General features: G+C 39.3%; 1 protein-coding gene across 2 annotated transcripts in view; it reads right to left on the reverse strand.

The window, feature by feature from the left end:
* Positions 1-12,561, reverse strand: part of SLC7A2 (solute carrier family 7 member 2) — a 71,863-nt gene that overhangs the window by 23,393 nt on the left and 35,909 nt on the right. For both annotated transcript variants that reach the window (XM_070781598.1, XM_019953440.2), the window contains 2 exons: positions 6,217-6,607; positions 5,621-5,776 (listed from right to left, as the gene is read on the reverse strand). In XM_070781598.1, the coding sequence (XP_070637699.1) occupies positions 5,621-5,776; positions 6,217-6,592 (532 nt within the window). In that variant the 5' untranslated portion in view covers positions 6,593-6,607. Of the gene's footprint in view, positions 1-5,620; positions 5,777-6,216; positions 6,608-12,561 lie in introns of those variants that run through there.

Below are 12,561 nucleotides of genomic sequence, written 5' to 3' on the forward strand. Positions count from 1 at the left end.
ACTCAGTCACCTAAGTGTATACAGAACTAAAGATTTCAGAATGCAGACTGTGCTCATAGCCAGGAGATTTCACACTCTCCAATAACTGAATAAATTTAGGAACTGGGTATTATTACCAATGGGTGGGTACAGAGGCATGCTAAGTCACCGCATTCGTATTCGATTCTTTGCAACCACACAGACTGCAGCCCGCCAGCCTCCTTTGTCCATGGGATTCTCCAGGCAAGATTACTGGAGTGGGTTGCCATGCCATTCTCCAGGGGATCTTCCCAACCCAGGGACTGAACCCACCTCTCTTATGGGTTCAATAAGAACCCTCTCTTACAGGAGGCATAAGACCTCTCTTACGTCTCCTGTATTGACAGGTGGGTTCTTTGCAACTAGTGCCACCAGGAAGCCCTAGTGTTTCAGGCAGGGGATGTGCTAGTAACTTCAGGAATCATTCACAGGTGGGCAGGGCCAAGTGGAGGTAAAGTAACTTAATTTTAATGAAATGCTATTCTTAAAAAGCGATTTCAAGGTTAATGGCTGCAAAATTTTCAAAGAAAATTTTCTTTCTCTTTTCTTTCTTTCAATCATATTTTCTGCCTCGTACTTACTGAATAAATTAAACAAAGTAATTCTTCAATTATCATTTAAAAAATTTTATTAAATCAATTCTCTCTTTAATAGTTTTATTTTTAAATTATGATTGTAAAGGCAATCAATTTCTGACTCAAGTAACTCGAAAACACAGGGAAAAAAAAAGAAAGAAAATAAAGATCAAGTGTAATCCCTTCAGAATTTTGCGCACACACATATGCACACATTTCTATGTCAACAAATATATAATTTTATTTTTAACAGCCACATTCCCTTCTACTCTATGGATACACTATACTTTACTCCTAGATTTACAAACAGGTCATTGTTAGTTTCTTACAACTATAAATAGTACTGACCTAATCATCCTTTTGTAAATATCTTTTAACACCTTCTAATTATTTCTTTACAATAATTTTCTACAAGGTAGCACCATATCAGTGGTATACACTTTATATAAGACTTTTGGTTCATACTGTCAGTACAGTTTCCAGAAAGTCTGGCCAGTTGAAATTGTCCATTTTTTACCATTAGGTTATTCTTATTCATATTGATTTATAAAACTTATTTATACAATAATGCTTTAAGCTCTCCGTCTGTACATGTATACAGAATGTTTTTCCCAATTTATCATGTACTTTTTTTGGGAAAAAAAGACCATTATAATATTGCCGTTTATTATCTAGATTCAAGCACGCTAGGGGCAAACACATGGGCAGTTCCTGCATTGAAGAGGAAATCAACAGGCCACATTGTGGAAATCAACAGTCCAGCAGGCTATAATCTACTACACATTGCTTACAAAGCCAAGCAATGTATAGTAGATTATAACCTGCTGGACTCCCCTTACCACATTAATTAACCGAATTATGCACTTAAATAATTTTTAAGTTCCCTTCTAGTTCTAAATTTCTACAATTTTGTATCTCCCAAATTACAAATATTAAAATAATGTGGTTAATTTGAAATATGGGCTAGCCTATTTCTCCAATAAAAGAATGACAAAGGTTTTGCTGAGTTTTATTTTACTCTGTTAAGATTCGAGATTCAAGAAGATTCAGTTTTTATGGCAGACACTGCTTGTGGTCTACCTAATTATCATGTAATAATTTTAATTTTAATCTTAGTATTGATAACACATGTAGGAAAGTTTTATAATATAAATTTTTCCTCTTTAGTTTCTACCTCTAGGAAGATTAATGTTAACCCCAAAACATTCACCTTTGCCTCCTTCCAGTCCTTTCATGATTATATCTATCTTATTAATATCTTTAATCCATCCTGTATAAGGTATGAATTATGGATCAAAGAAAGTTTAGTTTTTACTGTTGGGGCAATAAGTGTGATCAAAGGCTTATAATCACATATTTACTTGTGAACTTCCTGATGTTCAAGCTGGTTTTAGAAAAGGCAGAGGAACCAGAGATCAAATTGCCAACATCCGCTGGATCATAGAAAAAGCAAGAGAGTTCCAGAAAAACATCTATTTCTGCTTTATTGACTATGCCAAAGCCTTTGACTGTGTGGATCACAATAAACTGTGGAAAATTCTAAAAGAGATGGGAATACCAGACCACCTGACCTGCCTCTTGAGAAATCTGTATGCAGGTCAGGAAGCAACAGTTAGAACTGGACATGGAACAACAGACTGGTTCCAAATAGGAAAAGGAGTTCATCAAGGCTGTATATTGTCACCCTGCTTATTTAACTTATATGCAGAGTACATCATGAGAAACGCTGGACTGGAAGAAACACAGGCTGGAATCAGGATTCCCAGGAGAAATATCAATAACCTCAGATATGCAGATGACACCACTCTTATGCCAGAAAGTGAAGAGGAACTAAAAAGCCTCTTGATGAAAGTGAAAGATGAGAGTGAAAAAGTTGGCTTAAAGCTCAACATTCAGAAAACGAAGATCATGGCATCCGGTTCCACCACTTCATGGGAAATAGATGGGGAAACAGTGGAAACAGTGTCAGACTTTATTTTTCTGGGCTCCAAAATCACTACAGATGGTGACTGCAGCCATGAAATTAAAAGACGCTTACTCCTTGGAAGGAAAGTTATGACCAACCTAGATAGCATATTCAAAAGCAGAGACATTACTTTGCCAACAAAGGTTCGTCTAGTCAAGGCTATGGTTTTTCCAGTGGTCACGTATGGATGTGAGAGTTGGACTGTGAAGAAGGCTGAGTGCTGAAGAACTGATGCTTTTGAATTGTGGTGTTGGAGAAGACTCCTGAGAGTCCCTTGGACTGCAAGGAGATCCAACCAGTCCATTCTGAAGGAGATCAGCCCTGGGATTTCTTTGGAGGGAATGATGCTAAAGCTGAAACTCCAGTACTTTGGCCACCTCATGCAAAGAGTTGACTCATTGGAAAAGACTCTGATGCTGGGAGGGATTGGGGGCAGGAGGAGAAGGGGATGACAGAGGATGAGATGGCTGGATGGCATCACTGACTCGATGGACGTGAGTCTGAGTGAACTCCGGGAGTTGGTGATGGACAGAGAGGCCTGGCGTGCTGCGATTCACGGGGTCGCAAAGAGTTGGACACGACTGAGTGACTGATCTGATCTGATACCACCCATGTCAAATAAGCAAAATTATACAAGTAGAGATGAGAATGCTGAATTTCATCCCCAGAATTATACACGAATACAACTGTATTAGCAACATAAAGGAAAACTGTATGGTCAGTATAATTACTGACTCTCTCAGTATACTGACTGACTCTGCAATTGTCTGTCAGATTAGGAAACACTATACAACTACACACCCTGGAAATACACACAATACTGCTATAGACTTTGGAAAACAACAAAGCCAGCTCCGTGTTTTGTTTCCCAGCACCCCAAGTGCGCTCTCATTCTGAAAGCCCCAGCTCCCGCCAGTAGACTAGTCACCTCCTGAAATCCTGCCTATGCTTCCCTGTACCATTAATAAAAGCAACAGCCTCAGTTGATACGACAATTGACATTGCAATATGAATAAAGATTATAGCAGGAGATTTTGGTCTTCAAAGTTTCTAAGAATAAAGCTAGCCTGTAATCTTGGCCTGTCCTGAAAGAAAGGCATGATACTCGATGAACTCAGGACGTAAGATGCAAGCCAAGGCCTGAGTCTTGCCACGGAATTTAATGACGGGAACTGTGTCACAGCTACATGCTTCTCATCATTTAGAGATTAAAGCTGAATATTTAAGGTCACTGAAACCATCCCTAAATAAAGTGTGATGTAAGTAATTTAATGTTAGTAGGCTGTTGAGAAACCAAAACAAACAAAGCCTATCACCTGTGGAAAAACCACTGATGCAATTTTTTCTGACATTAGGAAGAAAATATCAAATAATTAGGACCTATAAATTTTGTTCATGTCACTAACCCTGTCCCTACATAAAACATCAAATTAATGGCTAACATTTTAAGGGGCAATTTTTAATATTTTTAATTATATAATTTTTAAAATATGTTTGGATATGAACCATTTAGAAAAAAATCTTCATTGAATTTGTTACACTGTTGCTTCTGTTTTATGTTTTGTTTTTTTGCCATGAGACATGTCAGATCTTAGCTTCCTCGATCAGGGATCAGACCCTCAACCCCTGCACTGTCAAGGAAGGCTAAGTCTTAACCACTGGACTGCCAGGGAAGTTCCTTAATTATATAATTTTAGAAGGAAAAATTATAGAAAGAGAGGGAGAAAGTAGCTCGAGATAAGGTTGGACAGGAATGCAAGAGTATATCAAGCAGAAAGTAGAAACAGACATGAACTTTATTCTTAGTGCAATGCTTGATGGGTTTAGCAGGAGTACAAGGTAGAATGACAATCAAAATAGAAAATGTTCAAATACTTAAAACAAGTATCAGGCAGGGATGAGCTGTGTCTACAAAATGAAACTGCCTGCCATCTAAGTGCTGACTATGCATCAAGCAAGAAGCCTGCACAAGATAAACACTGACATCCTCATTTTATGGATGAACAAACTAAGTCATGGAAAGATTAAGTCATCCAATGTTCCACAGATAGGAAGTGGCAGAAAAGAACTGAAAACCTGGTCACTCTTGATTCTAAATCCTCTGCCTTTCTAAACCACTATGCTATACAACTGATGAAAATGGGAAAATTCTAGCATCAAGTATGTTTGTTTACATAATGTCTGCATCAAAAAAATGACAGGTGGTTTGAATATGCTCCTGTTCCAACCAGATGTCTACATTCTATAGGTATAAACAGAAAGACTGAATTCTTCTAGAAACAGTATGCTTGCAAACATCTTTAGTTGTAACTGAAAAGATGAAATAATGCCCCGATTTTACATTCTTCCTTATTTTGAAACTTTGTGGCCATTTCCGCAAATCTCCAATTTGTATTGTAAAATTGATGTACCTTATCTGATTATTTAGTGCCTTCCAGGTATCATTTATTTCAGAAGTACCAATTCTATTTCTACAGTTCTGTATAATTTAGATTTCTTTATATATATATATATATATATATATATATATATACACACACACACATACATATAATTTTAGTTATTTATTGGCTATGCTGGGTCTTTGTCACTGCATGGGCTTCTCACTAGTTGTGGCGAGTGTGGGCTACTTTCCAGCTGCAGTGTGCCAGCTTCTCATTGCGGTGACTTCCCTTGTTGCTCAAGAGCATGAGTGCTCGGGACCTGTGGCTCCCAGGATCTAGAGCACAAGCTTAGAGGTTGTGGCATATGGGGTTAGTTCTTCTACAGCATATGGTATCTTCCCAGACCAGGGATCAAACCCATGTCTCCTTCATTGGTAGGTGGATTCTTTACCACTGAGCCACCAGGGAGGCCCTAGATATATTTTTGAAACACGCCTATCACATAAGACAAAATGTGATTGTAGGTAGTGACAAGGCCCACAGATCTCCAACAGTAACTTCTGTGTGTAAATATCTTGCCTAGCCCTGGCACTTAGGTCCAAAATTCAGCAGTAACCTTTTTTACTGGGACAACAAATCTGGCTCACCTTAGGGAGAAGTGTAACTGGTTTTCTTACCTGCAAGAAGTAATATAAGGCACACAGCAAAAAAGTCTGGATACTCTGCAAGGCCAGTATAATTCATTTTGAAGTATGTCCGGAAAAACTGACCGATCTGCTTGCTAAGAAGTTCATCAAAAGTGCCACTCCACGCCCTTGCAACACTTGATGTTCCTTCCAAACCACAGAATATACAAGGTCAGTGGGAGAAAATTAATACCATCTTGTACTCCTCTATTCTAGGATAAACATGAGTTAGTTCAGACAGAATTGAACATTTTCAACACATATAACATTATCTCACAATAGCAAGCAAACGCTCAAGTCCGTAACTGTGGAATCAGGTAACTTTACTTGCGTTAAATAACTGTTGTCTTTTAAGAAACAGATTTTTAAGCTCACAAGAGACATATTCAGGGGAAAAAGCAGAATCACAGAATTTTGCAGTTAGGAGTCACTGAGTGATCAGAAAAATGAGACACACAGGGAGTAAGATATACTCAGATCACCTAGGTGCTAGTTAAAGCAGACCCTACACAGAACCCTAAGGCCGCTGACTCAGGAATGCTATTTCTACCATCCTAACCAATTAGGTTGAGTTTCTGGAAACATACCTATCACATAAGATAAAATGAGATTCCAGCCAGTGATGAAGGCCCACAGTTCTCCAACAGTAACGTAAGTGTACAAGTAGGCAGACCCAGTCTTGGGAACTCGGGCCCCAAATTCCGCGTAGCAAAGCCCTGCCATCACAGAAGCCAGTGCAGCAATGAGAAAGGAGACCACGATGCTGGGGCCAGAATCTGCTTTGGCCACCTCCCCGGCCAGCACGTAGACCCCAGCACCCAGTGTGCTCCCCACCCCCAGGGCGATGAGGTCCATGGTGGATAGGCAGCGACACAGTTTGGTATCTTCTAAACTGTCCAGAGTGACGATTTTCCTCCGGACCAGACATCGGGCAAAAGACAGCGCTGCTCTGCAGGGAATCATTCTGAAGATGGCAACCTGAGGAAGAGAATGGACAGTGTTAAAAGCTGGTCTGGAATCCTCTCTCCAGTTCCCTGCCCAGCTTCCCGGCAGCTGTGGCACCCGATTGCTTTTAACTTGATGCTGGAGGTGTGGCCTGGAGCAGTCAGGAGGGTTAGATATGCTGTGTTAAGTCACTTCAGTCGTGTCCGACTCTTGCAATACCATGAACTGTAGCACGCCAGGCTCCTCTGTCCATGGGATTCTCCAGGCAAGAATACTGGAGGGGGCTGCCATTTCCTTCTCCAGGGCATCTTCCCAACCCAGGGATCGAACCCACATCTCTGGAGGGATGGAACCCGAGTCTCCTGCACTGGCAGGCTGGTGGTTCTTTACCACTCGCGCCACCTGGGGCGCAACAAGCCCCAGCTGTGGTTTTCTGAGTACACGTCCATGTGGCCTTCTAGGGACTGCCACAGGTGGCTTATCTGGGGAGCAAAAGGATGGCAACCTTGGGTGATTAAAAGGATTTGCCATTTTTGTTTGTTATCGCAATTTTTTAATAGATAATTATATTTGAAAACTTAAAGCATGTTGGGATAGAAACTTTTACACAGGTTTTTGTTTTTGTGTCTTTTGTTTGTTTTGCTTTTTGGCTGTTTTGGCATGTGGGATGCTAGTTCCCCAACTAGGATTCGAACCCACATTGCCTGCATTAGAAACATGGATCCCTAACCACTGAAGGGCCAGTGAAGTTCCTGTTGCTGCAATTTTTAAAGCTATGTTAACAGAAATAAATTCCAAGAGATATCTCACTTATCCTTGCAGCAAGCAAAGGGGTAAATCACCTCATCTTTTTGTTTCTGTCTTTTCTTCAATCATTTCTTGAACTCCCATTTTTTAGGCCTTATTACACTCCAGGGATTGTGCTAAGATATGTCTAGAATTGTGTGGAACACAGGAATGGCCTCTAGCTTTACAGAACTTATAGTCTGCTGCTGCTGCTAAGTCGCTTCAGTCGTGTCGGACTCTGTGAGACCCCATAGACGGCAGCCCACCAGGCTCCACGGTCCCTGGGATTCTCCAGGCAAGAACACTGGAGTTGGGTTGCTATTTCCTTCTCCAATGCATGAAAGTGAAAAGTGAAAGTGAAGTCACTCAGTAGTGTCTGACTCTTAGCGACCACATGGACTGCAGCCCACCAGGCTCCTCCGTCTATGGGTCTTTCCAGGCAAGAGTACTGGAGTGGGATGCCATTGCCTTCTCCGGACTTATAGTCTAGTTAAGGCCTAAAAGCAGGTAAAAACATCATCATTATGTGGTCTACAGCTTTATCAATTACTCGTGAGCTTTGCTTTCATTTCATTCTGTTTCATTTAAATGTAGAGCCACATTTAAATTAAAAAATTAAAAAATCCCCCCCAAAACATCTTGTGTGCTATGCTGTGCTTAGTCGCTCAGTCATGTCTGACTCTTTGCAACCCACAGACTGTAGCCAACCCGGCTCCTCTGGCCATGGGATTCTCCAGGCAAGAATTCTGTAGCGGGTTGCCATGCCCTTCTCCAGGGGATCTTCCCAACCCAAGGACTGAACCCAGATCTCCTGCATCGTGGGCAGATTCTTTATCAACTGAGCCACCAGGGAAGCCCCAAACATGCTTAGAGATTTTTAAATAAAACTGCTATTCAATTATGCCTAAAGTATGTATTTGTAATCAGACACATGTTTATTTATATTTACTTGAAATCTCTAAGTAAATAAATAAAGCCAAAGTCCATGCCAAGTTCTGATATGTTCTTTTTTAAATGGAATGAATGAGGCAGATAGAAAGTCTTACTCCCCACACCTTATAGCTCCCAATAATCTAACATTGAAAAACAAAATATGGATTGAGTAAGGCGAAAAATACATATATTACAGTAAAAAGTCTTAAGCACAATATACCAAAATATTAACAATAATGATCTTTGGGTGGAAGGCTAATTTTCACTTCTATGTATTTCATACAATATGTATTATATTGCTAATATGTGTTTCTAAATTTATCTCCAATGAATATGTACAACTTATGTGCAAAATATAAAAATTGAAAGGCCATATATAACCTTGTCTAAGAAGACATATAACTCAGCAGACTAGGAAATAACTGAAGAATAGGGAATATCAGGATGGGGAATACATGTATACCTGTGGCGGATTCATTTTGATATTTGGCAAAACTAATACAATTATGTAAAGTTTAAAAATAAAATAAAATTAAAAAAAATAGTATATGCAGCTTCTCGGTCAATAAAATTAAATGTATTTAACTTTTAGAAGTTCAGAGTCATGTTTACCAATTCTACTGCACAATGGTCTACAGAGATCGAATGTTATAATCTCATTATAATCACTATCAATAACCTAAACTCACGTGATCACAGCGTGACAACTTCTCTGAGGAACTTGGAGTTTTCTATCCTAAGAAATAAACCTTGGAACACTCCTCAACTTAATCTCCATAAAAGAAAACTATTATTAAAACATATTTCATTTAAAAATAATAAAATATCTTTTCTATTTGTGCTTACTAAATCACTTCAGTCATGTCCAACTCATTGTGACCCTATGGACTGTAGCCCGCCAGGCTCCTCTGTCCATGGGATTTTCCAGGCAAGATACTGGAGTGAGGTGCTATGCCCTCCTCCAGGGGGTCTTCCTGATCCAAGGATCACACCCACGTCTCTCATGTCTCCTGCACTGGCAGGCGGGTTCTTTACCATTTATGCCACCTGGGAAGCCCCACGTTTTCTATACTGAATCTCAATGACTTGTGCTCATAAGAGAACAAATTTCTGGGATGTGAATAACCCAGTTTCATGCAAACTCTAGTATAAAAAGCTGACTCACTCAACATTATTCATTCATGAATATACATGCAATGTTTGAAAGTCTGATGTTGAAAGTGGCTGATTCAAAGGATATAGAGAAAAAAATCAAAGAGAAAAACAAAAATGAGTGAAAAGTTCCTTGATGGTAAAAATAAAGTTTTACACATCAGCATCTTCCAAAACACCTGAAGGAGTGCCAAGCATGACATTTCACAAATAGCTGACATCTCCAATTTGCCAATATTTCCGCTTCCGAAGTCAAAATCTATCAAACTTCCATAACTCAAATGTGTATCAATTTCTACCCATAGGTAGTCCTTAAATAGCTATTTCTATTGTAACACATCTAGAAGATAAGGAAGAGAAGTGTCTTGCTTAAAGAAAAATCAAGTAAAAAGTTGAAGTTATACAAAGGCCAACTGAGGTAGGAGGAGGAGAACTGAAGATATTTACTAAATGCTGACCTTCCGTACCATTTAAGTGTTTTTACACAACAAGAGACGTGCAAAGGTCAAGAATTAGGAACAACTGCCAACTAAAAAGTACTCAGAAATGGAGACCCACTGGTGAATTTTAGTAATGATTTAAGATTATGTGAAAATTGGACAATTCATACACAACTTTAGCAAACAGCTGATACACAGAATGAGGCATACCTATTAGTCGTTAACTGAACAAAACACAGGGCTTCCCAAGTAGCTCAAACAGTATCCTTACTGCAATGTGGGAGACCTGGGTTCAATCCCTGGGTTGGGAAGATACCCTGGAGAAGGCAATGGCAACCCACTCAAGTATTCTTGCCTGGAGAATCCCATGGACAGAGGAGCCTGGTGGGCTACAGTCCATAGGGTCATAAAGGGCTGGACATCACTGAGTGACTAACACACACACAAATAAAACACTCTCTTAATAAAGTGATTAATATCCAATATTATAAATAAAAGACAAAATTTAAAACTATTGCAAAGGAATTTGGAAGGAAGCAAAGAAAACTAAAAAGAGAAGGACAGGATTGTAGGTGAGCTGTTATTTATTTTTAATCCCTTCTTTGGTAGTATGGTCACCATGTTGGTTTTGAAACTTCTAACTCTATTAAACACAAAATAACATAAACATAAAAAAGAATAAGCAAGTCAACCAATAAATAAACTTTCTTTGAAATGCTAAAAACAGGGAAAATGTTTTTTCAGTAAATTGCCCAAACTGAATAAGTGAATGATCCTCATCTTATCAACATAAAACTGAACTTAATTCACTCCAGATTACATGGGAAGCAGAACTGTTTACAGAGACATAAAGCTTTAATCAGTGAAGACCTGATTGCTACTGCCTCTCTCCAATTTCATGTTCAGTTTTCCTATGCTGCCCTGAGGGAATAAAACAAAGCTGCCACATGTCAAGTATTCATTTGCTTTTCAGTAACAGAAATGCAGACGTCAGAAACTCTTCTCTGAGTTGACAGATTATGCAATGTTCTTTGCAAACAGTCTTAACTACGCACGACTGATAAAATACTGATTGCAAAAGCTAACTCAAAACCAACTGTGCAGAAATATAACAAGATGGAAAAAAAAACCAATGTAAGACTGTACTGGATCAATTTAATGAATCATTATTAGATAAACATTTATTAAATCCTAGCAGGTGTATAATATACTGCTTAGTCAATAAAGAAAAAAAGAATCCCGTTCTTTTGTAAAATCTGTTTTGTGGAGACATGCTGATACAGAAAGTAGAGTGGCAACAAAGGAATGAGAAAAAATAAGATACTTGTGTCTAACGTAATATAATTTGATACTTACTTTTGTTTTTTTTTTAATTTAATTTTATTTTTAAACTTATTTTTAAACAATATTGTATTGGTTTTGCCAAATATCGAAATGAATCCGCCACAGGTATACATGTGTTCCCCATCCTGAACCCTCCTCCCTCCTCCCTCCCCATACCATCCCTCTGGGTCATCCCAGTGCACCAGCCCCAAGCATGCAGTATCGTGCCTCGAACCTGGACTGGCGACTTGTTTCATACATGATAGTATACATGTTTCAATGCCATTCTCCCAAATCTTCCCACCCTCTCCCTTTCCCACAGAGTCCCTGATACTTACTTTTGAAAATTTAATACCTTTCCCTTAAAATATTTTAAAAGATACGTTCCTGTTGTAAAATGGTTATGATAACCTTATTCTCATTTCTAGAAGGTTTTTTTCACTGATGAAAAATCCACTCATACTTGTTTTCTGACACCTGTCTGCATTTACTGTCCTCGCCGGGGCTCCGGTATGTTGTCTCATCAGCAAACAGATATGCAGGGAAAACATGCAGGGATTTTGAAGGTGATCCTATTTGGTCTGGAGGGCACACACTTTTTCCAAGAGCAGACAATGATCCAAACCAACATATCCACTGTCAGCTATTGCTATTAATACCAGGATTGGTACTGAGTATGAAACCTACATAAAATATAGTAGAGGACCACGATCCTAGACTTTGGGAAGGGGCCCCATATGACACTCATAACCATGACCTGAACCTTAGAATACAGAAGTCCTAATCAACATTTCTATGAGGTCACAGATGATTCTGGTGACACTAGAAACAGATATGTATTTTTCTTCAATAATTGCTTATTTTACTAATTTCTAAGACAGTGGCCTCTCTGTTGTTCAGTTGCCAAGTCACATCCAACTCTTTGTGGCCCCATGGACTGCAGCACGCCAAGCTTCCCTGTCTTTTATTATCTCCTGGAGTTTGCTCAAACTCACGTCCACTAAGTCAGTAATACCATCCATCTATCTCATCCTCTGCTGCCCACTTCTCTCCTGCCTTCAAACTTTTCCAGCAATCAGGGTCTTTTCTGAAGAGTCAGTTCTTCACATCAGGTGGCCAAAGTATTAGAGCTTCATCAACAGTCCTTCCAAATTCAGAAGTGATTTCCTTTTGGATTGACTGGTTTGATCCCCTTGCAGTCCAAGGGACTCTCAAGAGTCTTCTCCAACACCACAATTCCAAAAGCATCAATTCTTTGGCACTCAGCCTTCTTTATGGTCCAACTCTCACATCCATACATGATGTGAGGCCTCTTTACTGAGGAATAAAATATGCACATACTAACTGACATCT

This window comes from Bos indicus, chromosome 27, assembly GCF_029378745.1.
Source record: "Bos indicus isolate NIAB-ARS_2022 breed Sahiwal x Tharparkar chromosome 27, NIAB-ARS_B.indTharparkar_mat_pri_1.0, whole genome shotgun sequence".
Taxonomy (NCBI): Eukaryota; Metazoa; Chordata; class Mammalia; order Artiodactyla; family Bovidae; genus Bos; species Bos indicus.